The sequence below is a fragment of the Oryctolagus cuniculus genome, chromosome 11, assembly GCF_051225735.1.
Source record: "Oryctolagus cuniculus isolate XC-2025 breed Fujian yellow rabbit chromosome 11, ASM5122573v1, whole genome shotgun sequence".
NCBI lineage: Eukaryota > Metazoa > Chordata > Mammalia > Lagomorpha > Leporidae > Oryctolagus > Oryctolagus cuniculus.
In genome coordinates, this window is record NC_142877.1 from 99369725 (window position 1) to 99396791 (window position 27067).

At 40.0% G+C, this 27067-nt stretch overlaps 1 protein-coding gene across 7 annotated transcripts in view; it reads left to right on the forward strand.

The window, feature by feature from the left end:
* The window catches only part of CFAP54 (cilia and flagella associated protein 54), a 372444-nt gene that overhangs the window by 31842 nt on the left and 313535 nt on the right, over positions 1-27067 (forward strand). For 6 of the 7 annotated variants that reach the window (XR_016216950.1, XR_016216951.1, XM_008256922.5 and 3 more), the window contains exons 6-15: positions 905-1048; positions 2757-2870; positions 2994-3095; positions 5419-5617; positions 11479-11660; positions 11748-11913; positions 12921-13006; positions 17638-17772; positions 19477-19624; positions 24638-24714. Coding sequence is in view for 4 of the 7 variants with exons in the window: in XM_008256922.5 (XP_008255144.5) it covers positions 905-1048; positions 2757-2870; positions 2994-3095; positions 5419-5617; positions 11479-11660; positions 11748-11913; positions 12921-13006; positions 17638-17772; positions 19477-19624; positions 24638-24714 (1353 nt within the window). In the remaining 3 variants the exon portion in view is untranslated. Of the gene's footprint in view, positions 1-904; positions 1049-2756; positions 2871-2993; positions 3096-5418; positions 5618-11478; positions 11661-11747; positions 11914-12920; positions 13007-17637; positions 17773-19476; positions 19625-24637; positions 24715-27067 lie in introns of those variants that run through there. The other variant, XM_089308817.1, reaches the window with a different exon arrangement.

A 27067-nucleotide genomic window follows, 5' to 3' on the forward strand; every position in this document is an offset into this window, starting at 1 on the left:
AAGTACCACCCTAGCATGTTGTGTTCACTGTCTCTTTCTTCATAAGGCACTGCTGTGGAAAAAATGCCCATTTTACAGATGGGAAAATTGAGATCTGGAGAGGTAAAAATGATATACCTATTTGATGATAAAATAGGGACTGAAATCTGCGTTTGTTTGATTCCAGTCTTGGACTATTTCTACTAAGGAACACAGGCCCTAGATTATAAGTAAGTCTTCATTTTCCCTACCTCCTGGATCACAACGATACAACTAGTAACAACTTTGTTACATTGTTGAAGGTAGCTCTTGGACCACCCTTGACATCGGCTAGATGGTATTGAAAATGAGCTGAGTCACACCGGGTTCTAGTCCCGGTCGGGGCACCGGATTCTGTCCCGGTTGCCCCTCTTCCAGGCCAGCTCTCTGCTGTGGCCCGGGAAGGCAGTGGAGGATGGCCCAGGTGCTTGGGCCCTGCACCCCATGGGAGACCAGGAGAAGCACCTGGCTCCTGCCTTCGGATCAGCGAGGTGCGCTGGCCGCAGTGCACCAGCCGTGGTGGCCATTGGAGGGTGAACCAATGGCAAAAGGAAGACTTTCTCTCTGTCTCTCTCTCTCACTATCCACTCTGCCTGTCACACACACACACACACACACAAAAAAAAAAAAAAAAAAAAAAAAGCTGAGTTCAGGGGTGCCTTTAGGAGCTAAGTATGAAGGTATTCTAAAATGACTCATTTGAGATTTTGAGTTCTCTAAATCATTCTTCTACTTTTTTAAATGCTTGGCTTTTTCTTGACTCATTGTTTATGATATTTTTGGTTTAAATAGTCAGCAACTTGTATTCACAACTTAGAATCTGATGTTAAATTAGTCATGATTAGCTTACCATGAACCTAAACTCCCTGTGCCACTTGTGCCTCAGGCCTTGGAATACCTGCTGTGGGCCAGTGTGTGCATGGAGTCCTCAGTGCCGCTGCTGTCCATCAGGTACCTGACGTGGAGAACTACTCTTTACACTGCTGTTTGCCAGTGCTACTATGACTGCCAAGCTGGCATGAATGGAGAGGTGTGTTCCTTTTTAATTCTGAGGGTCCAGCATTTGAAATACGGGTTATTCTGCCTTTTCTTCCTTAGATGCCCACAAGGAATGCAAAAACAAAAACAACCAAGGAATTGAAGCAAAGACAAAGCTGAAGTCTTTGATTTTATAATCTGCTTGGCTTTTTGTTCTATTGATCTCTTGCTCTACTTTCCACAGCCTCCTTTATTCTCTATTAGCTTTCACTTTCTTTGTTCTTTTTCTGAATAAGGTTTTTTGTTGCTTTTCTTTTCATGTGTGAACCACCTTCCTTCCTTGTTTGTTCTGTATTTCATATACCAACTATTGAACATTCATCTTGCCTTTTCTCTGCCTCTAGCCACTGTGTAATTACATTCTGTTTCTTGTTTTTCCTTTGGATATATATTTGAGAAATTACAAAATCCCCGCTGTGTAAATGTTAAAAGGTGCTCTCTCTATAGTGCCTGCTAACTGGCTTGAGTAGCAGATGGGGCCTTGGTGACACTTAGAAATAGGCACTTTCCCTTTGGGCCATTACATTCTTGCACCAGGTTTGGTAAGTGCAGTAGGAGTTGGATTTGAGCCATCACTCAACCTCTTAGCTAGAAGCCTTGTGTAGGACATAGCCTTCACCGCTATACAAACACCTGCTCCTGTCCTGTTCAAGCCACACATAAATCATCTGGCTAGTCATGGATTCCTTTACATTTAGTTTTCCTACCTGAACTAATTCTGACTTACTGGATGGTAATGGCTCAAAGGCAGAGAAATACCCTAATTCAGTCTTCCTTGGGATGATTTTGTGGCCCAGAAAGCAGCCTAGAAGCTACTCACCATCTATGAATAGTTAACGATAGTGTATTAATGGTGGCGTATTTTGTTCTATCGTTAATAAAATTACCAGGGAATGGGATGTTTGTATGGTTTTGACCATCTGATTCCAATTAAGATTATTCCTTATTGGAAATGTTAATCCTTCATCTGTGTTAATATTATGGTTGTTCTGGGAACAGCTTCATTAAAATTAGAAATTATGAATAAAATACTTCAAAGAAATGGCAAAATAAATGAATATACTTATTATTGAACTTTTAATAACGTTGAACTCTTGTTGTTATCTCTAAATAATTATAATGACAGTGATATTAAATAAGCAAGCCTACCTTCTTCCTTTTTTCCCTTCCCCAGATATTTCTTAAATATTTCCTCTGTCCTGGTATTTGAGAAGCAAAAATGAGTAAGACCCTTTACAGATCTTACGATTTAGTGGACAATGTGGACAATTGGATAGATAATACAGCAAGTTATGGTATGGAGGTTAGGATTCAACAAGAGCACTGAGGCTGGTTGTGTGTGTGTGTGTGTGTGTGTGTTCATGTATGTGTGTGCCTATGTGCAGTTGGTGCCAGAGAAGTGATGGTGTATATGAAACTACTGTGTGACTCATATTTCTGCTTCCCTCACCCTTTTGGTTCATAATTCATGAAGTCAGCCTTTGTGATAGTTTAATCACTTTAGATCTATGGAGTTGAGTGGTGCTTATAGGAAATGATAGATTGGATAGCTACTACGTTGTGAGAAGTCAACATCAGCCTACGGTTTAATTTACAGATTAAATCAAATGTCTGGGGGAAACAAAACATATTGTCTTTATACATTTTTAATCACTCTATTCTAACTTATTATGAAATAAATTTATTTTAATTGCATTTAGGCATTTGCTCGGCGTGCTTTAGGCAAAATTGAAGAGTTGAGGCAACTGGAAGTAATGAGTTCCTCACAATCACAGGAAGAATCCAGAAGATATTACAGAGAGGCCGCAATAAAGGTATAAAAATTTCATGACCTAAAAGAGATTTACCCCACTCTGTGGATGATTAGGTACTCACTATTGGTAGCTGGGAAAGGCATCCCATTGTTACTTCATCTATAATGCTTCTTTTGGAGGCAGATGGCAGTGATGATCTTCAAAAGAGGGATATTTGAATCACGAAGAAAAAACAAAGTCTTCTTTAGACCAAAGACAAGGATTAACTTGAAGGAAGCACAAAGTGTAAGTTTAAAAATGTCTTCTCTTTGTAAGGCTCTTTTTTTTTTTTTGAAGATTTATTTTTTTATTTATTTATTTGAGAGGTATAGTTACAGACAGTGAGAGGGAGAGACAGAGAGAAAGGTCTTCCATCCGTTGGCTCACTCCCCAAATGGCCACAATGGCCAGAGCTACACTAATCCGAAGCCAGGAGCCAAGTGCCTGCTCCAGGTCTCCCACATGGGCGCAGGGGCCCAAGGATCTGGGCCATCCTCCACTGCTTTCCCTGGCCACAGCAGAGAGCTGGATCGGAAGTGGCGCAGCCAGGACTTGAACCGGCACCCACATGGGATGCCGGCGCTTCAGGCCAGGGCATTAACCCACTGTGCCACAGCGCCGGCCCCACCCACTTTGTCTACCCACTGGTTATAAAATTCTGCTGTGGACCTTATTCACCAAGAGCAAATAGAAGAATGTTTTCCCATTTTAGATATGGACTTGTCTCCTCCCTTTCTCAAAGTTTTTGTGCCTTAGCACAATACCAGTTTTGCAACTTTAAAGGACCAGATACTGGAGAGGAGGAGCCTGGGAGAAATTTGAATGAACAGACTCTTGCAGATGACCATTGAGCAGTCTGCCTTTGGCCACATATCACTTGCTTAGCTGGCTTTGAGGTTGGGGAAGAGTATGAGTCAGGTATTCTCATCAGCTCTAGGCTTCACCTTTGGGAGCATTCAGGAACTAGGTTATACTATCACAGCAAACAACCCTCATACCTCAGGTGGCTTTAAACAACCCTTTATTTCCCCTCGGAGTCCCATGGTATTACAGTCATCGGTTTGTGCCCAGGAAAGCTGCTGAGGGCCAGGCTGAGCACCCCTCTTTTAACAAACTGCTGGTCTCTCGCCAGAGGTTCTGGAAGATTTTACACAGGTCATGACGGTCTTCCCACTTGTCATAGCTACTCACGTGGGCTCTCCTAACCACACGCATGCTGGGCAAACAGCACTGAGGACTGTCACAGAAGGAAGCAGGACAAAGTTATGCCTTGTGGGGTACTCTTCTCTCTCTCCCTCGTGCCACCTTCTCCCATGGTCTTCCCCTTTTGCCCACTGGCTCACTCTCTAAATGCCCATAACAATGAAGGCTGAGCCAGGCTGACACCAGGATCTGGGAACCCAATCCATTTCTCTCAGGTGGGTAGCATGGACCTAACTACTTGTGCCATCACCTGCTGCCTTTTAGTAGCAGGCAGAATTGGGAGCAGAGACAGGACTGTAACCCAGGCACTCCTGTGTGGAATGCTGACATCCCAAATAGCATCACCCTTAAATATATATATTTTTAAAGCTGTATTTTAAGGTACTATAAAAACCTTAGAAGAAACTCTTGCTTCTGTTTGAAATAAAGAAGGGGCAGGGCATGAAGTTCAATTTGTATTGAGGTTTTTAACATAACAGTTGATCAGTGGGTTGAAAAGGGACAGAGGCTAATGATTAGGGAAGCTGGTGTTTGAGGAAATATAATTGAAAGCAGTTTTATCTCTGCTTTTGTTTTTCTGTCTTTTTAACTTTTCTCCAAGAAGAGAAAAATATGCAAGGGAACCATGGGGAGAACGGTGAGTAGGTTCTAGCTGGATAGGAATTCCAGAAAAGCCAACTAGAACTACTGTCCTTATACTGAAGAGAACAGGTCATTTGTCAGAAGAACAAAGTGTGGAGTTGAGCCATCTGCAAGAGGTTAAAATCATTCTGGGTCAGCATAAAGCAGAGTGTCTGGGAACACACACCAGGCTCCAATAGCCATGTGCTCATTAGACAGCAGACCTACTCCTCCTTAGAGTTAACTTCCACAAGACTAGTTAATTTTACTACAGAATACCTTCGCAAGATTTGGGTTTGAGGACGTTCTGCATTAGAATTTCCTGCAATGCTTATTAAAAATGCCCCACACACCCATACGACTCTCTGGAGGTTTGGTCTTGAATCTAAACAGCATTCGTGAATGCTTCTTAGGCAACCAAAATTTGAGCATCAGTTCCTTAAGGCTGTAATTAAGGTACTGGAGCACATATGGAGAGTGATCCTGGCTTAATAAAGATATTATACTAAACAGCCTTTTGAAGCTGCCTTGCAATCAGAAACATATAGATAAATTGCAAGGTCTTTGATGTAATAACAGCCTGACACAAACTTTAATGGAGTCTAGAGTGATATCTCGAAAAATGAATACCTCAAAAGCAGCCATTTCATTGTTAGATTAACTACTCTTTTAAAATTAAACATCCCTTTTCTTTGCCTTATAATATCCTTTAAAACTGGACTGTATTTTTGTTTTTAAATGCCAGTTGCCATGGCCACGTACTGTCACAGAGCGGCTGTTGGATGAGATGTTTGATTGCACTTCAATTCGGTTTCTTGCTGTTGTGGAGGCTCTTTCTGACTCAAATAGGCGAATACTGCAAACTGGACCTGTTGTTACAGAAGAAGTGGAGATTCGTGACGTTGTCTCAGAACTGTTCATGGCAGGAAAAGAACTCTTGCTAGGTAAATAAGATGTTAAGATAATATTTTATGGTAGACACAAGTAAAAACTTTGAAATGGTAGCCTATTCATAAGAAACTGATATCCAACTGTGCAACCTTGCTGAAGTGGTATTTCAAGTGATTTACTAATAGAATGTTCTTTGCACTTTTTTTTTTTTGATACAGCCACCTGTGAATAATGACAATTATATTTCTTTCCAATTCTTAATCCTTTCTTTCTTTCTTTCTTTTTTTTTTTTTTTTATATTTCTTGACTATTGTACTGGCTAGGATTTCAAATAACATGGAAAAGAAGTGGTAATGAATAGGTATCTTTCATTTTTGATCTCAGATGGAAAGTTTCTAGCATTTTGTCATTAGTTGAGATATTTGCTGAAGGATTTTTATAGATTCCCCTTGTCTTTTTTTTTTTTTTAAGATTTTATTTATTTATTTAAGAGGTAGAGTTACAGACAGAGAGGGAAAGACAAATTCTTCCATCTGCTTGTTCTCTCTCCAAATGGCCGCAATGGCAGGAGCTGGGCTGATATGAAGTCTGTAGCCAGGAGCTTCTTCCAGGTCTCCCACATGAGTGCAGGGGTCCAAGCACTTGGGACACCTTCCACTGCTATCCCAGGTCATAGCAGAGAGCGGGATCCAAAGAGGAGCAGCCGGGACTCGAACTGGTTCCCATATGGGATGCTGGTGCTGCAGGCAGAGGTTCAGCGCGCTGTGCCCCAGCACCAGCCCCTAGTTGGCTCTTTTCAAACTAAGGAAGCTTCTTTAATTTCAAGTTTCCTAAGAGTGTTTGTTTGTTCGTTTTTAATCTTGAATAATTGTTTCGTCAAAAGCATTTTCTAGATTTGTTGAGATTTTCTGAGTTTCCATTAGTGTGGTGGTTTACATTGCTTATTTACCTTATTTTAAGCTACCATATAGTTGTTTATAATAATTATTTGGAGATGAAATTAGCCTTTTGATATGTTGCTTGATTTGTTTGCTATTTAATATTTCTGCTTCTCTGTTCATGAGAGAAATGTTCCTCTCTTGTTATGTCTTCTCAGGTTTTACTTAGAAAATCATGAGAAATGAGATATATGCCCCCTTTCTCTATTGTGTTAAAAAGTTTGTGTCAAACTGGTGTTTTTTTCTAAATTTGGTTGAATTTGCTGGTAAAGTCCTTTGGACCTGGGATTTTCTTTGTGGAAATGTTTTAAATTATGGATTAAATTTCTTCCACAGATAAAAATTATATAGTTTTTTTTTCTGTCCTTTAAAAATATTGCATTGGGGCCGGTGTTGTGGCATAGCGGGTAAAGCCTTTGCCTGCAGTGCCATCATCCCATATGAGCTTGCATTTAAGTCCTGGCTGCTCTACTTCTGATCCAGCTTCCTGCTATGACCTGGGAAAGCAGTGGAAGATGGCCCAAGTCCTTGGGCCCCTGCACCACGTGGGAGACCTGGAAGAAGCTTCAGGCTTCTGGCTTCTGGCTTCAGATGGGCCTGGCTCTGGCCATTGTGGCCATTTGGGGAGTAAACCAGCAGATGAAAGACCTCTCTCTCTCACTTTCTCTTTCTCTCTGCCTCTGTCTCTCTAATTCTGCCTTTCAAATAAATAAATAAATAAATAAATATTTTAAAAAATATTCTGTCAGTTTGGTAAATTACATTTTTCTTTTAAAATTTTCTATTTTATTCAGTATTTCTGATTTTCATAAAATTGTTTGATATCTCATTATGATTCTAGTGTCTATAGGATCTACAGTGATGTCTTTTTCATTTTCATTGATTAGTTTGCCTTTTGTTTCATCAACTTCACCAGAGGTGCACAGATTTCATTATTCTTTTCAAAGTTTGCAATATCTAGCTTAATTATACTATCGTTAGGGAGTAAATGCTGAATTGTTTGGAACCATGGAAATTTGTTGAGGTGTGCTGTTTGGCCTGAGCGATGGCCAGTTTCAGTAAATAGTCTGTATAGGATGCACTTGAAGAAGGCATGCATTTGTTGTTGTTGCTGGCTGCATTGCTTTAAATATATGTTGATTTTGTTAAGGCTGTAAATCATGTAGTTAGATATTCTCTGTCCCTACTGATTATTTCTTCTTGCTTGTTCGATAAGCTACTGAGAAATAGGTGTTAAATATCTTCAGTATGCATTTCTCTCTGTGTGGAATTGCTAGAGTATAGGATATGCTTGTTTTGCTATAACAAATCCCTTTTTCCAAAGTTTTCCCTATTTACACTCCCAAAAGAATTTTATGGGGTATCAATTGCTCCAAATTTTCACTGACATTTAGTGTTACCTTTTTTTCCCCTCCATTATGGTGTGAATTCAATGGTAATACCTTATGGATTAATTTACATTTCTCTAAGGACCAAGTTGAGCACCCTTTCATACATCTTTTTTTCTTTTTCTCAACCACAAGGCCCTCCTTTTTTTTTTTTTTTTTTTTTTTTTAAGATTTATTTATTTACTTGATAGGCTGTTAGAGATCGAGGGAGAGACAGAGAGGTCTTCCATCCACTGGTTCACTCCCCAAATGACCACAGTGGCCAGAGCTGGGAAGATCCGAAGCTAGGAACCAGGAGCTTCCTCTGGCTCTCCCATGCTGCTGCAGGGGCCCAAACACTTGGGCCCCATTTTCTACTGCTTTTCCAGGCCCTAGCAGAGAGCTGTATTGGAAGAGCAGCAGCTGGGATATGAACCGGTGTCCATATGGGATGCAGGCGCTGCAGGCAGAGGCTTAGACACACTACACCACAGTGCTGGCCCCAAGGTTCCCCTATTTTGTGAGGTGCCTATTCAAATATTTTGCCAAGTTTTCTATTTTTTTCTTACTGATTTTTAAGAATTCTTTATACATACTGGATGTTAAGTCTGTTATTGAATACACGTATTGCAAACATTCTTTCCTACTTAGTGGCTTGTCTTTTCATTTCCTTAATAGTGTCTATTGGGGAACAGAAATTCTTAATTTTCATGTAGCCCAAGTTGTCCATATATCTTTTATATACGTTTTGGTGTCATGTTTAAGAAATCTCTGTTATCCCAATGTGATTTCTTGCTTTCTTCTGCAAGCTTTATTGTTTTACCTCTCACATGAGGTCTACAGTTAGGTCTTTTTTTGTTGGTGTGAGGTAGGCATCAAGATTTATTTCATTTCCATATGAATATCTGGTTGACACAGCACGATATTAAAGAAACCTTCCTTTCCCCATTGATTACAGGATCTCTGTGTTATAGATTGGGTGCCTGTGTGTTATCCTTTCTTTCTTTTTTTTTTTTTTTCCCCACTTAGCTTCATTCCCTTTAGATGTCTCCAATGAGTTGTGTGTGTTAGTAGCTCATCCCTTATTATCGCTGAGTATTTCATGGCATGGATGCACCATCATTACTTTAACCAGTTACCTATTGAAGGGCATTTAAATTGCTTCCTTTTTTTAGCTATTAGAACGAAAACTGCTATAGACACGAGTACAGATTTTTCCGTGAAAGCAAGCTTTCATTTCTCTGGGTTAAATGCTCAAGGGTGCAGTTGCTGGGTCATATGCTAAGTGTGTATTGAGTTTTGTAAGAAACAGCCATATTATTCTCCAGGATATCTTTTCCATTGTATATTCACACCAGCAATATAAGAATGATAGTTTCCTAATATTCTTGGCAGTATTTGAAAGGCAGAGAGAGAGATAGAGATAGATAGATAGATAGAGAGAGATATCTTCCATTCGCTGGTTCACTTGCCAAATGGCCATAATGTAATCTGAAGCCAGCAGCCAGGAGCTTCTTCAGGGTCTCCCATGCAGGTGCAGGGATTCAAGGACTTGGGCCATCTTCCACTGCTTTCCCAGGCTATAACAGAGCTGGATCGGAAGTGGAGCAGCTGGGACTTGAACTGGCACCCATATGGGATGCCAGCATTGCAGGTGGTGGCTTTACCTGCTTATGCCACAATGCCATCCCTAGAAAGCACTTTGAATTTTTATGTCTCTCTTTAATTTATCAGTTTAGCCCTTATTTTCTTCCCTTATTTTTACATTTTAATAAAATCCTTGAAGGCTCCTATTAGGCAGATGATAATACCTTTACATTCACACTCCATATATCATTTATCTTATTCTTTTGAGCTCTTTATTTCATTCTATTGGTTTCTGGAAAGGTTCCTCAACTGATTTTTTTGGTTATGAAATTTTTGTTTGATTCCCTTTGTTCTACTATGTCCATCTATTGGATTCTTCATTTCAACAATGAAGCACTTTTTAAAAAATTTCTATTTGTTTTTAAGTTTTATTTGTTTTTATTTATTTGAAAGGCATAGGGAGAGCAAGAGAAAGAGATGGATGCCAGCGACCCAAGTTCTTGAGCCAGCACTTGATGTTTCCCAAGGTTCACATTAGCAGGAAGCTGGAATAGGAAGTAGAGATTCAAACCCAGCTCTCTGATACGGAGCGTGGTCACTGCAAGTAGTGTCTTGATCGCTGTGCCACACACAACACCTGCCTCAACAGCAATATACTTTATACTTGGTCTCCACTTGGTTCTCTTTTACAGTAGCTTATTCTTCATGTTTTTAATAACTTATTCTTTGAGGGGAGAGTTGTACTTATGTCATTGTTCATCTGTTACATTTTTCTGCTTCTTGTGATAAAAGATGCTCCATTTGGGGTTTTCTCTTAAGAAGATTACACGTTTAATTTTCTTTCCTCACTAACTTACTTAGTTTAAGCAGCTGACTGTTGAGAGGTCTAGTGTCAGTTGAAATCTTCTTGTTTTATAGATTGAGTTTTTATAATTTTCTTACCTTGAAATGATCGTCTGGCTTGGCTGTAGAATCCACCGGGGAAGAGGGTTGAATGCCCTCTAGGTGAGTTTCGCCTGTGCATGCCTGTGTGTGTGTGCACATGTGTGCATGCATCCATCTGAAAGGGAGCTTCTGGTGTCCCGGTATGGACTCACCTCTTTAAAGGAGGTGCAGATTCTCAGATGAGAATTCCTTGACTTCCTTCACCCAAACCCCAAAGCTTCACATGAATCCATCTTCTCCAATATTGCTCATTACAATGGAATGGGTATTCTTCCTCCTCTTTGTGTCTTTAAGCCAAATCCCTCCAAGCAGTCTGTTTATCCCATGTCCTATTTCAGCTTCCTTCTTATGTGTGTCTTCTAGTTGGTACAGCCAGATTTTATTTAAAAGAATTGTCTCTTTTTCACTATTCCCAATTCTTTGCTCTCTGCTTATGCACCAGTTAGTCTTCTGTCCCTAGGACCCTACTGAGAAATTAATGGACAAGCTCCTTATTGCTTGATCCAAGGGCCACTTTCTAGTTCTTTTCCTTTCCTTCTCTCTCTGTAGTAATTGCTTCTGTTGGTTCCTCCTTTCTGTCTAAACAGTCTCTTTTGCAGCCTTTTCTCCATCTGCCCTTCTCTTAAATGTTGATACTCCTAGAACCTGTCCTAGACAAGCTATCTGTTGCCCATGGATAGTCCTACTCTTTGCTATGAACACATAATGATGACTCTAAGAATAATCTCCCTGTCTTCTTGTTTGTCTCCCAGTGGCCAGTCTATATCTACTTGCCTGTTTGATGAGTTAATGTTGCTGATTCTGTTTGTGACTCCTTGCTCCTTTCTCTGGGTAGCCTTCCCTGGCTGCCTTCCTCCCCAGACTAGTGTTGGGAGACCTTCAGATTTGTCCCCATGTCACTCTGTTTTCCCACTTAGATTTCTCGTTTCTCCCACTAGAGCATAAAGTTTAAGAAGGCAGAAGTTGAGGTCAGTTCTTTTCCATATTTCCATGGTGCCTGGAAGAATCTGATAGCTAATATTTAGTAACTATTTCTTTGCATGAATGATATTAAAACTCCTCTGTTTCTTTTTGTAGTTTCAAATATGGGTACAAATGGAACATTTGATTTCCCCAAAACACCTCTGATGGAACTTATGATAGAAAGAAAAAATGTTATTTCTTTGGATGCTGCTGTGAAATTTATAAAATTAGCTTTTACTTATGAGGAATGGAGTTTATTTGAATCTTCAGCTTGGCAGCTTATTTATTTTCTCCAGGTAATCTATGCAAAGCCATTAATTTGTTTCTGTTGTATTAAAATAACATTGAGTTGCTAATTCACTTGTGGGATATATTTCTCTAAGGGGCAAGATGATCCAGAGTCAAAGAAAGCAGAGAAAAATTTGACTCTCTTGATTGCGATAGAACCACTGATCAATGTAAAGAGGAACAAAGGTTTGATACTTCCTTTGGAAAACCATAAAGAAGGACAGACATCTCAAACTTATTTAAAACATACTACTTTTCAAGGTAAGTATTTATTTGTCTTTTTGAAAAGTTGAGATAATTTTATCTGATAAAATATGCTGTTTATAGGTGAGGTCAGAGAAAGAATGTTCAAGGCAAAGGGGGGGGGGTGGTGGTGCAAAGGACGACCTGAGGCAAGAAGGTGTTTGGTGATCCCAGCTAGGAAGTGGGCATGTGTGGCTGGCGTGCCCTGATAGTAGTGGTCGAGTTGGGGAATGTGGTGGGTTACAAGGTCAGAGAAGTAGCTGGCTGCCAGATGGTAAGGATACAGACTGAAATTTGAGCAACAGTTTTGAGTAGAGGATGTGGCTTCTTTTTACAGGGCGGTGAGTCAAAGGGCAGTCACCAGACTGCTTGTAGTAAGGGAAGATTTGATATTTTCCTCTCCTACCAGCAGGCAGGATTTTCTATTCTAGAACTTTTGAAGTCTTAAAAACCGTTATGGTGTATATAACTGGAAATTTGTAGCAGCCTCTACTTTTTAGACTAGTGAGAAGTGTTTAATTCCATGTTTGACCATTCTTCAGAGATTGCATGGCTTCTCAGGTGTAGGACATAACTTATACCAAGTAGTAATGCACTTTTATTCTTTTTGTGGTTTCTATATACACATAGAAATATTTATTATTTTTCTTTTAACTGCCGTATTTTATATGTACCTGAGTATTACAAGCCTTTTCTACTGATTTTTGGACATAGTTGGGAGAACTATTTCAGTTTAACAAGATGGTCTATCACTAGAGACTCAAGGGGCTCAGGAAATTCTGCTGTTACATTATTATTTTCCATTTCCATTACATTTCTTCTGGATTTATTAGAATATGTTATAACCCATGACAGATATTCAATTTTTGATTAGAGCCACTTTGATTAATTTTCACATAGAAATATTTCAATTGTCCTATTGAAACAATGTTTGCCCAGGAATCTTTGTGTCATTTTTGTCAAATTTTTGTCTTTTTCTGCTAGAATTTTGTTTTGCTTACTTTTCCTCTACTTTATAAATTCAGATACTTCTGGGAAGGCTTCTGGATATTCAGAAGATATTTTCCACTTGGCAGCAACTCTGTATTCCTGTGTCTGCTCCTCTCCTCAGGTGACATAGCTATTTGGGTAATTCTTGATAGTGTGGAAGGAGGTTATTAAGCCTAATTTAAGACCATATTTATAATGTCACAAGAAGTGTACTTTGATAAACCTCAGTATTGTTTAATCATTAGAATACACAATTGATTAGATTCTGATTTGTAATTTTAAGTTCACTTTGGACATCAGTCTGTTCTTTTATGGGAATTTCGTAGGCTGGTCATATTTCTAATAATGGGGGAAATACAGCGGTGGTTTTAATGAAGAGTAAATGTGCTTAGTGAATTACTGCTTTTTTACTCCTTCAGCGTAAAGTTCGCTTATGATTGGGAGTAACTTTGTACATAATGATCAGTATGGAGAAATGGCCTATGTGAGGCTATGAATATTCAAGTAAAACCAATACAGCACTAGTTTTGAAACTGAATTCTAGGCAACCCCAGGACTTTTCTGAGGTATCTCAGAAGTCCCCCTTTGAGTAGTGGCACCCTAGTCTGTTTTATTGGCTTTGCACATAATGTAGGGATTTTGACAGAATTTCACTTGAAAATTTGGTTTTATTGTTATAAAAAAGTGTGAAAACCACAGTTACAGAACATGGGATTGGCCGGCGCCGTGGCTCACTAGGCTAATCCTCCACCTTGTGGCGCTGGCACACCGGGTTCTAGTCCCAGTCGGGGCGCCGAATTCTGTCCTGGTTGCCCCTCTTCCAGGCCAGCTCTCTGCTGTGGCCAGGGAGTGCAGTGGAGGATGGCCCAAGTGCTTGGGCCCTGCACCCCATGGGAGACCAGGATAAGTACCTGGCTCCTGCCATTGGATCGGCGTGGTGCGCCAGTTGCAGTGCGCCGGCTGCGGCGGCCATTGGAGGGTGAACCAACGGCAAAAGGAAGACCTTTCTCTCTGTCTCTCTCTCTCACTGTCCACTCTGCCTGTGACTGTTAATGAACAACTTAATACATTATCCCTCTTAGTAGTTTTTTTGTCTGTTCTACTTAATATGACTGGTTTAATTATGTAATTAATACACAGTTATTCTTAAGTGTTAAAAATTAACTGAAATGTGATCTCTGTTAAACATAAGAGTGGGAATAAGAGAGGGAAGAGATGTATAATTTGGGACATGCTCAAGCTGACTTGCCCCAAATGGTAGAGTTAGAAACATACCAGGGGATTCCAATTCAATCCCATCAAGGTGGCATGTACCAATGCCATCTCACTATTCCAAGTGATCAATTTCAGTTCACAATTGATCATAATGAAAGGACTAAGAGTCAAAGGGAGCACATAAACAAGTCTAGTACCTGCTAACACTAACCGATGGAATAAATAAAGGGGAGAGTGATCCAACATGGGAAGTGAGATACTCAGCAGACTCATAGAATGGCAGATGTCCTAAACAGCACTCTGGCCTCAGAATCACCCCTAAAGGCATTCGGATCTGGCTGAAAAGCCCAAGAGTATTTCAGGCATGGAAAGCCAAGACACTCTGGCAAAAGATCTCTGCGAGTGAGATCCCAGTGGAAAGAACAGGTCTTCAAAGAAGAAGGTACCTTTCTCTGAAGGGAGGAGAGAACCTCCACTTTGACTATGACCTTGTCTAAACAAGATAAGAATCGGAGAACTCAGAGGGCTTCCATAGCCTTGGAAACTCATGACTGGAGCATAGGGAGACTACTGATGCCATAGACAGGAGTGTCAATTGGTAAAGTCAACAACAGGAGTCACTGTGCACTTACTCCTCATGTAGGATCTCTGCCCTTAATGTGCTGTACATTGAGATTTAATGCTATAACGAGTACTCAAACAATATATTTCACTTTGTGTTTTCATGGGGGTGCAAACTGTTGAAATCTTTACTTAATGTATACTAAACTGATCCTCTGTAAAAAAAAAAAAAAAAGAAAAAAAGAAATTATCAACTCCCAACTTGACTCTCACTGGGATTAAACATGACAATAGGTCTGATCTGATTTCATCATCACTTAAAAAAATCATCTATTATTTTTCACTTTATGTTTCTGTGTGAGAGCAAACTGTTGAAATCCTTACTTAATGTATACTAAGCTGATCTTCTGTATATTAAGATAATCGAAAATGAATCTTGATGTGAATGGAAGGGGAGAGGGAGTGGGAAAGGGGAGGGTAGTGGGTGGGAGGGATGGTATGTGGGGGAAGCCATTGTAATCCATAAATCGTACTTTGGAAATTTATATTCATTAAATAAAAGTTAAAAAAAAAAAAAAAAAAACACATGGGATTAACTTTTGCCCAGGTAAGCAAAACACAGCAAGAGACTCGAGTTATGTTATTTTCCATTTCTTCTGGGTTTGTTAGCATGTGTTATAACCATTACAGGTATTTATTTTTATAAAAAACTTTTAATTTTTGATTAATTTTTAACAGATTCAATGTGGTTTGTAGGTATAATTCTAAGAACATAGTGATATTCCCTTCCTCTTCCCTCCCCCTTCTTTCTTCTCCCTTTCTTTCTTTTTTGAGTTTTTGAGATAACATTTTAAATTTACATTACAGTAAAAAGGCTTAATACTTCATCAAATAAGAAGCTTAACAGGGAAAAGCAAAAATACCCTAGTTTAGTGGGAAAATAGACAATGACTATATCCAGTGATTGAATGGAAAATTGACCGTTTGACCCATATATGATAAATTCTAAGTGATCACAGGTCATTAAAACTATAGTAGTATAATGTTCTTAACCATTGGTTTGACAAAGCTATAAAACATTGTTTTATAAAACTGTATTGCAGCAATACTGATATACACAGACATTTCTTTCTTTCTTTTTTTTAAAAATGTTTAGCTCCCATGTATAAGGGAGAACATGCGGTATTTGTCTTTCTTTGTCTCCCTTATGTCACTCAACATGATATTTAATTTTTGAAAGCAAGATATTCAGCAGAAAATGTATAGTGGGAGGGCCAAAAAATTACAAACAAGGTTTAAAAGGGTAATAGACTTCTGTTTTTTATAAAAATCACATATATCTGAGTTCAGTTTCAACTGAACATTTATTGATCTTCATTATGTTCCTAAGTCTTGTCCTAAAGGTGATAAATATTTCAAATTAAGTTTTATAGCTGTCAAAGGAGCTCAAACCTTGGTATATATATTTCTTCCTTTCTTTTTCTGTTTTTTTATTTTTATTTATTTATTTTTTTTATTTGCAAAAGGGAGATAGAGATCAAATAGGAGAGAATGTGCTACCTCCTGTTCACTTCCCAAAGGCCTGTAGGGGCTAGGTCAGGCCAAAGCTAGGAGGTGGGAATTCAATCCAGATCTCCTGAGTGGGTGGCAGGAACCCAGTCGTTTGAGCCATCATCCCTGCCTCCCAGAGCCTGTATTATTAGCAGGTAGCTGGAGTCAGGAGCCAGATCTGGGACTTGGAAGTGGGATATAGGCATCTTAACCTGCGTCTTAACTGGTTGGCTAAATGACCACCCCGGAGTTTGGTATGTTTTCATCAGAAATCCCTTATCTTTCTAGTTCAGATATAATGAATAACTTTAGTTTTCTTTGCAAAGAGCCTAGGAACTGTCCTATGAATAATTTATGGATGCTCAATGTGAAGCTGTGTTTAGTTTCTGCCTGTACTTCTTGTCTGTATCCTTTCCCCGCTTCCTGTTCTCATTCCTGTTGCTCCCCCTCTTCATGGAGGAACGACACAGGACCCTGCGCTGTTCTTTTGTCTGCTCGGCCCTCCCCGGGTTTGCTGCTGGTTCTTCCCGGGTTGGCTACCGACCCTTCCACCTCCGTGGAAGGGCGGTTCCCCCTGCCACATTCCCCACTTCCGCCGGGGAGCGGCACACCGCCGGCCGGCTCTCTCGGGGGCTGCACAGGTGTTCCTTCAGATAGATGTTCCCCTTAGATGTTCCTGGTGCATGCCGTCTCTCTCCTCCTTTATAGTCCTCCTCCGCCAATCCTAACTCAGCTGCCCACACGCCGAGTACGCTGCTCTCCTCCAATCAGGAGCAGGATCAGCTCCTGGAGGTCATCACTCAAGTTGGCAAGAGGCAGCTGCGTAGAAGCTGTTTTCTCCTCTCCCAGCGCCATATTGTGGGAGAGCAGATGCATAGAATAAGTCTTAATTCCAGTAACTCAGTCCAGTCCGGGTTGCTCCCCACAATTCCAGTTGGGTTAGTAGTTTATCTGCCCTCCCAATTCTTTGTTAGCTAAATGCAGGAGTCTTAGAGAACAGTATATATAAATTTCAAAGTTGGATGGGACTAACTGGTTTTCATACGTGTCTACAAATGTCTGGGTCTTTTTAGAGAGGCAGAAGTAACATAAAGAAAGTGTGTGTTACAAATGACAACTCTAGAGCTGTACTATTGGGTTCATATTCCTCTGACCTGCTTCTTTCTGGTCATTTCATTTTGGGAAAAATCACCTCACTTCATCTCCTTGTTTTTCAGTTTGTGAAGTGGGGATGAGAGTAATAATACCTTCAGTAGTACTTCATCCGTCAAGTGGGAGTAAAAGTACTAGTCACTCACCTCTTGGGGTTGTTAGGAGGATTGAGTGAGTTGTATATATAAAACTCTTAGAGTAGAACCTGGCACACAGTAGATGTTAGTTTAGCTTATTATTCTTACTCATTAGCTTTATCACTCTTCTTTTCAGGATGTTCTGCCTGATAAAGAAATCATCGTGGACATGATAATGTTCCTGTGGCAGAAATGCAAATTAGGAATTCAGCGATTCAGTATGACTGGAAGTGATTATGCAAAATTCACCCTGAAAATCAGTACTAACAAAGTATCTCTTTTTTGCTTTTTGCATTATATTATCCATTTATCTACTTGAATAACTAGTATAATTTGCATATGTATTTGTTAAGATGTTCTTCTTTATGCTGAGTGAGCCTTTCCTTTAATGTGCATTCTTGTACCCCTGCCCCACTTTTATTTGTTTTGGTGGGTCAGGCTTTAAACAGAGGAATGAACATAGTGAGTTGTAGGTCACATGAGCTTGGATAACTTTGTTAGGAAGATTAGTAGTACAGAATACAAGTAAGCAAGGATTTTAAGTTTTTCTTTCCTTCAATAATATGGCTAGATGATTTAAGAGAGCTGTTCTATGGGAAGGAAGAAATTGAGCATTTGAGTATTATAACTGGGAAACATGGAAAAAATACTTTAGTACCAACAAAGATTTTAGCTCCAGTGGTTCTAAGGCTCCTGAGATCAGCTCTATTAGGACTTTTGTCACCTGTTCCTGTTAAGATGTGAGTGCATGAATATTTTTTGTTATCTTAGATCCCCAAATGTGATGACTGGTTTTATGTGCTAATTGTTGGGGATATAGGCATGCAGGACAGTTTCTAAGGCTCCTGGTATGGAGTATGAAACCCCAGAGTCTCCTCACTGATTTGGAGGACTTTAATGGTGATCATAACTCTCACTTCAAAGAGAGAATGAGAACTTTGAGGATAGAGATACTGTTTATTGCTACATAAAAAGAACAGATCATCCATTTGCCATTGTGGCCATAGATATATAGGCTATAAGTTTAAATGAATCTTCTTTATGAATTTATATAGCAGACTAGTTATTAAATATCATTTTTAGAGGATTTTTATATTATTTAAAATTAAGATGCATTAATGAAAGGAGGAGGTACCTGCATGACATTTTCATATTATTAGAGGATGGTCATTTTTTCCCCCCACCACAATACTACTTTGAAAAAGTTTTATTCTACTTGAATAAAGTTTTATTTATTTTTAGAATTTTATTTGAAGGTGGGGGTGGATAGAGATCAATCTTTTATCTTCTAGTTTAGTACTCAAATGCCTGCACCAGCAAGTTCTGGGTCAGGCCAAAGCCCGGAGCCTGGAACTCAGCCTGAGTCTGCTAATTGAGTAGGAGGGACCCAAGTACTTGAGTCCATCCCTACTGCTTGCCTGGGTATGCGTAAGCAGGAAGCTGATTGGAAGCAGAGTAGCCAGCACTGGAACCAGGCACTTTGATATGGGATGAAGGCATTCCAAGCAGTCTTTTTTTTTTTTTTTTTTTTTTTTTAAGATTTATTTTATTTATTTGAAAGGCTGAGTTATGGAGAGAAGGGGCGGGGAGGGGGGGGGAGAGATCAAGAGAGATCTTCCATCAGCTGGTTCACTCCCTAAATGGCCACAACTGGAGCTGAGTTGATCCGAAGAACCAGGAGATTCTTCTGAATTTCTCATGTGGATTCAAGGGCCCAAGCACTTGGGCCATCTTCCACTGCTTTTCCAGGCACAGTAGAAGGGAGCTGGCTCAGAAATGGAGTGGCTGGTACTCAAACCAGTGCCCACATGGGATGCCAGCACCACAGGGCTGCAGGCCGGGGCTTTAACCCGCTGCGCCACAGCCCTGGTCCTGAGGATGGTCATTTTAAGGAAGTACTAAGGTTTGAAGAATGTGACTCCTCTACAGTGCAATATACTCTTAATTGATTTGGGTGTGTATTTTCTCTTTTTAGTGGGTTTATCTTCTGTGGCAGATAAATGAAGTCATTCATTCCTGTAAGATGGAAGACATTGATGTGGTGGTGGTGGCAGAGGTCACACTACGATTAAGTGAAATACTGGAGAATCTAGGAAGCCCACAAAGAAAATTTAAAAATTTAGGTAAAATATTGAATGAAAAAGTATGAGATTTTTAATATATGCATACATAAAAAGAAAAACATAAGTGTAAATTAGAACAGAAGCTAACTTGTGTTAATGGAAACTAGGCATTTCAGTGTTGTGCTTCTTGATGATTTATAATTGGAGATAACACAGGTTTCATCAAGTGGATGCAAAGAATGTTATATGCTCCATGGTTTAAGTGGCAGGCAATACTTTTTGTTGTCTCCTCGCTCATATATCTCTATTAATTGCCACCTATACCTCTTTTGCTCTCCCCTCTCTCATTCTTTCTATTTTTCTCTTTCTTTTATTCTCTTTCATAATTTTTTCTCTTCCATTTCTCATAAGGGTGAATGTTTTTTGAAGGAAGAAAATGTTTTTTTGGTCACCATTGTACTTTTTTTTTAAATAAATATTTATTTATTTGAGAGGCAGAATTACAGACAGTGAGAGGGAGAGACAGAGAGCAAGGTCTTTCTTCTGTTGGTTCACTTCCCAGATGGTCACAACAGCCGGAGCTGCGCCGATCCGAAGCCAGGAGCCAGGAGCCTCCTCCTGGTCTCCCACGCAGGTGCAGGGGCCCAAGCACTGGGCCATCCTCTACTGCTTTCCCAGGCCATAGCAGAGAGCTGGATTGGAGGAGGGGCAGCTGGGACTAGAACCGGCACCCATATGGGATGCCAGTGCCGCAGGCAGAGGATTAACTTACTGCACCACGGTGCCAGCCCCACCATTGTATTCTTGATACCCACACAGGGAGGCAGTTTAAATATTTGTTGAATGGATGAATATCCTTCTACCTTTTTTCTCATTTATTATTCTCTCTTCTAATTCTTCTTTCTTCATTTCTTCTGTTTTTCTTCCTTATCCTATTTAAGAAATATGTATTTGTTTTTATTTGAGAAGGGGGGGGAGAGAAAGAGAAAGAGAAAGAGAAAGAGAAAGAGAAAGAGAAAGAGAAAGAGAAAGAGAAAGAGAGAGTGTGTGCAAGCTCCCATCTGCTGGGTCACTCCCCAAATTACTGCAGTGGCCAAGGCTGGTTTGGGCCAAAGCTAGGAGTCAGGAACTCAATCCAGGTTTGCCATGTGGGTGGCAGGAGCTCAGCTGCTTGAGCGATCACAGCTGCTCCCTGGGTTGGCGCTGGTAGGAACCTGGAGTCAGAAGCCAGAGCTGGGAGTTGAACACAAGCACTCTGACACGGAGCACGGTGTTCTAACGTGTGTATTAACTGCCAGCCCCCACTGACCTCTTTTTGCACTCATTTCTTATACACTCTCCTACTCTCCCTGTCTGCCATCACTCTCCTCCTTCCAGGAGATGCTGTCTCTCAAAAGATGGTCAAAGCTCTGAACTGTCTGTTTCATTGGGAAACTCACAGGTAGAGAATGAGGTGTGGATGTCCATGGTGTAGTTTCACTTTGCCGTTTCATCCCACTTGCAGAGTCTGTGTGACATTTGGAGGACTTTGTAATCAAATAATCATTGCTCCAGAGATTCACTAATGTGGCTCTGCTTGTCCTCAGTAGTTGAGTGTGGCTTTGCAAATGGAGTCTTAGAGCTGTGGTTTTCAAACTTTGATTGCTGCAGGCACTGCCTGGGGACTTGTTTAAACTCTAAGACCCAGGCTCTTTTGGTCATAGTTCAGCTGGCAGAGATTGTTCTCACCTTCATTAGCTTCCCAAGTGAATGTTAGCCCAGGTTGGGGGTCTTCAGTCATTTAACACATTCAGTGGCCTGAATTCATTTTTTTAAAAGATTTATTTATTTATTTGAAGGTCAGAGTTACACAGAGAGAGGTGAGGCAAAAAGAGAGAGAGAGAGAGAGAGAGGTCTTCCATCCGATGGTTCACTCCCCAAATGTCCGCAATGGCTGGAGCTGTGCTGATCCGAAGCCAGGAGCCAGGAACTTCTTCTGGGTCTCCCATGTGGGTGCAGGAGCCCAAGGACTTGGGCCATCTTCTACTGCTTTCCCACGCCATAGCAGCTGGATCGGAAGTGGAGCAGCTGGATCTTGAATTGGCACCCATATGGGATGCGGGCGCTTCAGGCCAGGGAATTAACCCACTGTGCCAGAGCGCCAGCCACTGAATTCATTATACTGAAATGTCTTAAAATGCCTTTCTCGTTTTTAAAACTTGTTTTATACAGAATTTCAGATATAAAGTAGAGAGAGGAAATAAGTCACTTAGATCCATTATCCCAGCACAAATAATTATTAACATTTCCCCAATCTTAATTCATCTCTCTCTGGGACACTTTTCCCTCCCTAGAGTGTTTTAAAGCAGACATCATGACATTTCAGCAATGACTATCTCTCTCTTTCTCTTTTAGATAAGGATTGTTTTTACACAGAACCACAGCACTATTATTATTATACCTTACAAAATTAGTAGTAATTTCCATGTCCCTGATTACATTAAAATGTCTTCCTTTCTCACTTCCTTTTAAGGCTTTTTTTTTTTTTTTTTTTTAAAGAAACTGTCTTTTCCTGAAGGATTCCCATATTATGGAATTGGCTATTTGCTTCCTTGTTTGGTTAACTTGTTTCTCTGCCTGGTAGTCACATCTGAGGGCTAACTGAGATTCAAGTGATATCTTGTCAAAGCGAATTCTTGCCAATTATTTTTTGGTGAGAATACTCCATAGGTCTTGCCATTTACTCTCTATTGCCTTGAATCTAGAAGCGTGTAATGCTTGGTTGTCCCACCTTTTGTGCTGTACAGATTTATCCCTGAGTTCAGGTGTTGTCAGCTGGGCTGTTTTCCTAAGCTAGTTCCTTAGAAGCAGATTCTTTTTTTTTTTTTTTTTTTTTTTTTTTTTTTTTAAGGGAAAGGTTTATTGGGGGAAACTGACAGATTGGAGGGAAGGGGCGACGAAGGAAAAGAGGCAGAAGGAGAGCATAAGAGAGAGCAAGAGAGAGATAGAGAGATCAGGAGACAGAGAGAGAGAGGAGGGAGAGCGGGAGAGAGAGAGAGAGGGAGAGAGAGAGGGAGAGAGGGAGAGAGGGAGAGAGGGAGAGAGGAGAGAGAGAGGGGAAGAGAGAGAGAGAGAGAGGGAGAGAGGGAGAGAGGGAGAGAGGGAGAGAGGGAGATGGGTGTTCAGGAACAGGTCCTTTGAAAACTTTGCCAGGGGGTGGACAGGGAAGTAAGAGCAGCGAATCCCATCAGGGTGGAGGTGGAGCTTGTCACCAGCGGTTGGGCCATGTGGCCACCTGGAGAAGCAGATTCTAAGACAGTAATTTGATTGAAGTAGTTCATTTGGGATCTTCTCCAGGGAAGCACAGTGAGGGAATGGAAAAGTGTTACAGGGCAGGAAGGAAGCCTGTCAAAGTACAGAGAGTTAATGAGCAAACAGCTGTTTGTGGGTTCAGGGCTTACTTCCTTGTGGGTCCTCTGGGAGACTATATGGCATGTGCCTCTGAGAGCTGGGAGACAGGGTATTTAAACCACTTTTGTTGTCCTCTCTTGAAGGCTTCTGGGAGTGAAGGTGAGAAGCTGGAAGGGCTACTACTAATTTCTATCATTCCATTTGCCTTTATTATATTGAATTCTTCAGTGAAGAACTTTTATCATCAACTTTTTTGTTACTCTGGTTATTTTTTGAGTGTGTGACGGACATTTTATTTGCTTAATATCTTGTAGAAAGAATTTGAAGGTTTGGACAATGATTTCTTTCAGAGAAGATTTATACTTGCTTTTACTAGATGCATGAAGACACTAATTCTTTGGATCCTTTAATTCCAATTTTAGAGATATTTTGAAACTGAGATGTTCTGTCCTTGAAGACCTACTTTCAGTTCAGCCTAACTCCTGAAGGCAGCCCCTTCTGTCTCTTATCCTTGTTGGGCCCTGAATCCCAATTCTTGTTACTTTAGCTCCTCCGGGCTGTCAAAAGGACTATTCAGCTTCTCAGTTTCCCCTGTGGAACTGATGTAAGTCCCAAGTGGGAGAAGTAGCTCTAATGCCGCTGTGTATGCTCTGTATCCCTTTCCAATATCCTGGTCCTGAATTTTTTTTCCACTGTCTTCTTAACTTGTAGATTTTTTAAAAAGTGTACTTTCCAGCTTTTCCACAATCAGGAGAATTTTCCCAGATTACTCATTACTGGAGGCAAAAGGCCCAGTGATTACTTTTTGAAAAAATCTGTTTCTTATTCAATTATATTGTTTGGTTTGCTTGTTACTTTTAGGATATTATTATTTTAATTGTCTGAGTAGGAATGGGCTAAAGACAAGGTATCAGTCCTTTTTCGTGTTTAAGTTCTAAAGTACTAATTGGAGTATAATCCATTTATAAATTCAAAAACATCTATATTTATGTAATGAGGGATTGCCCCATTTATATATTTAAATGCTTATTACTTTCCTAAGAATATTATTTTTTTCACTTTATTGGCACATAAAACATACAGTGCAAATCATTCATTTATATTATGACAATCTGCTTCAAGATGTTTATCAGGCTGTTTATTAAGTAATATATCATTCAGTTTGAATTATTAAAAAATTTAAAATAGAAAACCAACATTGCCTTATAAACATTTATATTTGTATTCCTCTGACTTAAACTTGTCTTTTCTGATACTTGTCCAAACTTTAGGCTTTTATGCTATTATTTTCTGAATGCTTTCAAATGGATTTGTAGAATATATTGGAAGATCAATCTCTGTACATTGTATTGGGTTATTGTAAACATGATTCTTGATTTGGTTTGTTGTATTGCAAGATGCTGTTGAATGTAATAGTTACATGGAAGAAACAATTTGGTATATACTCAGTTCTAAAATGTTGGACTTAATATCATGAGTAATTAAAAAGATAACCAGCTGAGCACAATGTTTTTCATGATTATCATTCACGGTTACATTTCCATTTGTCTCCTCCTTTTCTTTCCTCTGGTTCCCCCTTCTTTCCCTTTGTTTCTTCCTCTGTCTTATACTCTTCTCCTCTTCTTATTTTTCCTTTCCCCCCTCCTCCTCCTTTTCCCTTTCTCTCTTTTCTTTCTTTTCCAGATTTGTCTTCAAGAAAAGCTACTGAAGAATCCCTGGGGACTCCAAAGGGGATCCCTGAAATTCTTCCAATATTAAAGGTATTATAACACTCAAAATGTTAATTTTTATTTTCAGATAATATGAAATTTATAAATGCATAATGGCTCATTATGGAAATAATTTTGAATATTTAGTATTTAAAAATGTGTGGTATCTTTAAACAGAATTACAGGGACTTTTTCTGCCCTTTGCTTTCTCTAGAAAAAAAATCTAGTCAGTACTAAGAATTAACTAGATAAAATATCTTGAAAGTACTCATAGTTACGTTTTCTCTGATGTTTTGAATGTATGTGATTGATAGTCTTACAGGGCAGTGATGTTCTATTCAGCATATGCCTTTGATGGGTTGAATGAGTTCCTACCTGTTTAAGTACTGTTGACAGTTTCTGGCACATGGAAGCTTCTCAGTAAGCGTTTGCTTGATAGGAGATGGGAGCTGGGGGAGACGAGTGGCTGTTCCTCTTCTTCAGTATACTTTTTTTTTAACGATATGAGTATTTGAATTATTTCTGAGTATTGTGGATGGTGTTGTTCTGTAGAGCTGAATGGGATTTTGGGGAACTGCCTCATATTCATAACACACATTTATTTATAGGCAAAGTCTAGAACAGCATTCTGTACACTCTGTGATACTCGCGCTGTGTTACAGATAGTGATGGCACTGGCATGGCCAAGCAATCCTGAGTGATTTGGATTAAATACAATAGCTTTCTTTACTGTGAGGCCTCTCAGAATCATTGGTTTGTTGTGAGCCTGTGATTTTCCAGGGAGGCGATATAGGACAACCTATGTTCCATTATTTGAGTATGGAACCCCTTTCACCCATCATGGAAAACCTGTTTAGGATATGTCTACTCTATGGATTCTAGTTGAAAAGTACTTTTCTAGAGAGAAAACATGGTGAACTGTGGTTTGGTTTGCCTGATTTAATTCCTAAAATATAATATTATGAATGTATGTTGGAGGATACTTCGAGATATAAAAACTGAAGAAAAACGTATGTAATTTTATGACCTAAATATCATTTTTCTATGTTCTCTACTAGTCTGTCTCATATTTCTTTATTAACATAATAGCATCCTGATGCTTTTTCTTAGTGTTATTTCATCAATGCTTTGTTGCTAAATTTTGATCCTCATAGTTACTGTATTTTCTTGAAAAAATCCATTTAAAATAGAAGAGAAAATCATAAATGATATTATAATGAAGACTCATGCTTCACATGCTGGCCAAGAAACAAAATGTTCATAGGACAGTTGTCCCTGTACATCTGTGGGGGATTGGTCCCAGGACCCCTGGAGCTAACAAACTCTGAGGATGTTCATGTCCCCTGTATAAAATAGCATGTAACCTACGCCCATTCTCCTGTATACTTTAAATCATTTCCACCTTGTACATATACCTAACACATTTGGATGCTGCATAAATGGTTGTTATATCATACTGTTTAGGGAATAATGACAAGGAAAAATGTCTGCACTCGTTCAATACAGATGCAGTTTTTCCCCCTGAGTGTTTCCAATCTGTGATTGGTTGAACCAGTGAGATGAAACCCATGGATGCTCAGGGCCAACCATGCAGATGGAACTCACCTCTTGTACTAACCTCTCCTAATCACACTGCCTTCCCCCACAGCTAGGACTAACTGGTGTCCTAAATATCAGGCATTGTAATACTAGTTTTTCTTTTTTTGAGAGAGAGAGAGAGAGAGAGAGAGAGAGAGAGGTCCTCCATCTGCTGGTTCACTACCCAATTGGCCACAATGGCCGGAGCTGTGCCGATCCGAAGCCAGGAGCCAGGAACCTCTTTCGGGTCTCCCACACAGGTGCAGGGGCCCAAGGACTTGGGCCATCCTCCACTGCCATCCCAGCCCATAGCAGAGAGCCGAATTGGAAGTGGAGCAGTCAGCACGAGAACTGGCACCCATAGGGGATGCTGATGCTTCAGGCCAGGGCATCAACCCACTGCACCACAGCATTGGCCCCATTGATTGGCTTTTAATAATATACCTATTCCACTGGGTTGATATACAATTTAAATGAAATATTGGTGACATTGTGAAAACCAGAACACATTGTAGCTATGCATGTTCTATATGGAGCATTGAATCTCAACTTAAGATTCTTTTTTTAAATTTTTTAAAATTTATTTGACAGGTACAGTTATAGACAGTGAGAGAGAGAGAGAGAGACAGAGAGAAAGGTCTTACTTCCGTGGGTTCACTCCCCAAATGGCCACTACGGCCGGCGCTGTGCCGATCTGAAGCCAGGAGCCAGGTGCTTCTTCCTGGTCTCCCATGCAGGTGCAGGAGCCCAAGCACTTGGGTCATCCTCCAGCCTTCCCGGGCTACAGCAGAGAGCTAGACTGGAAGAGGAGCAACTGGGACTAGAA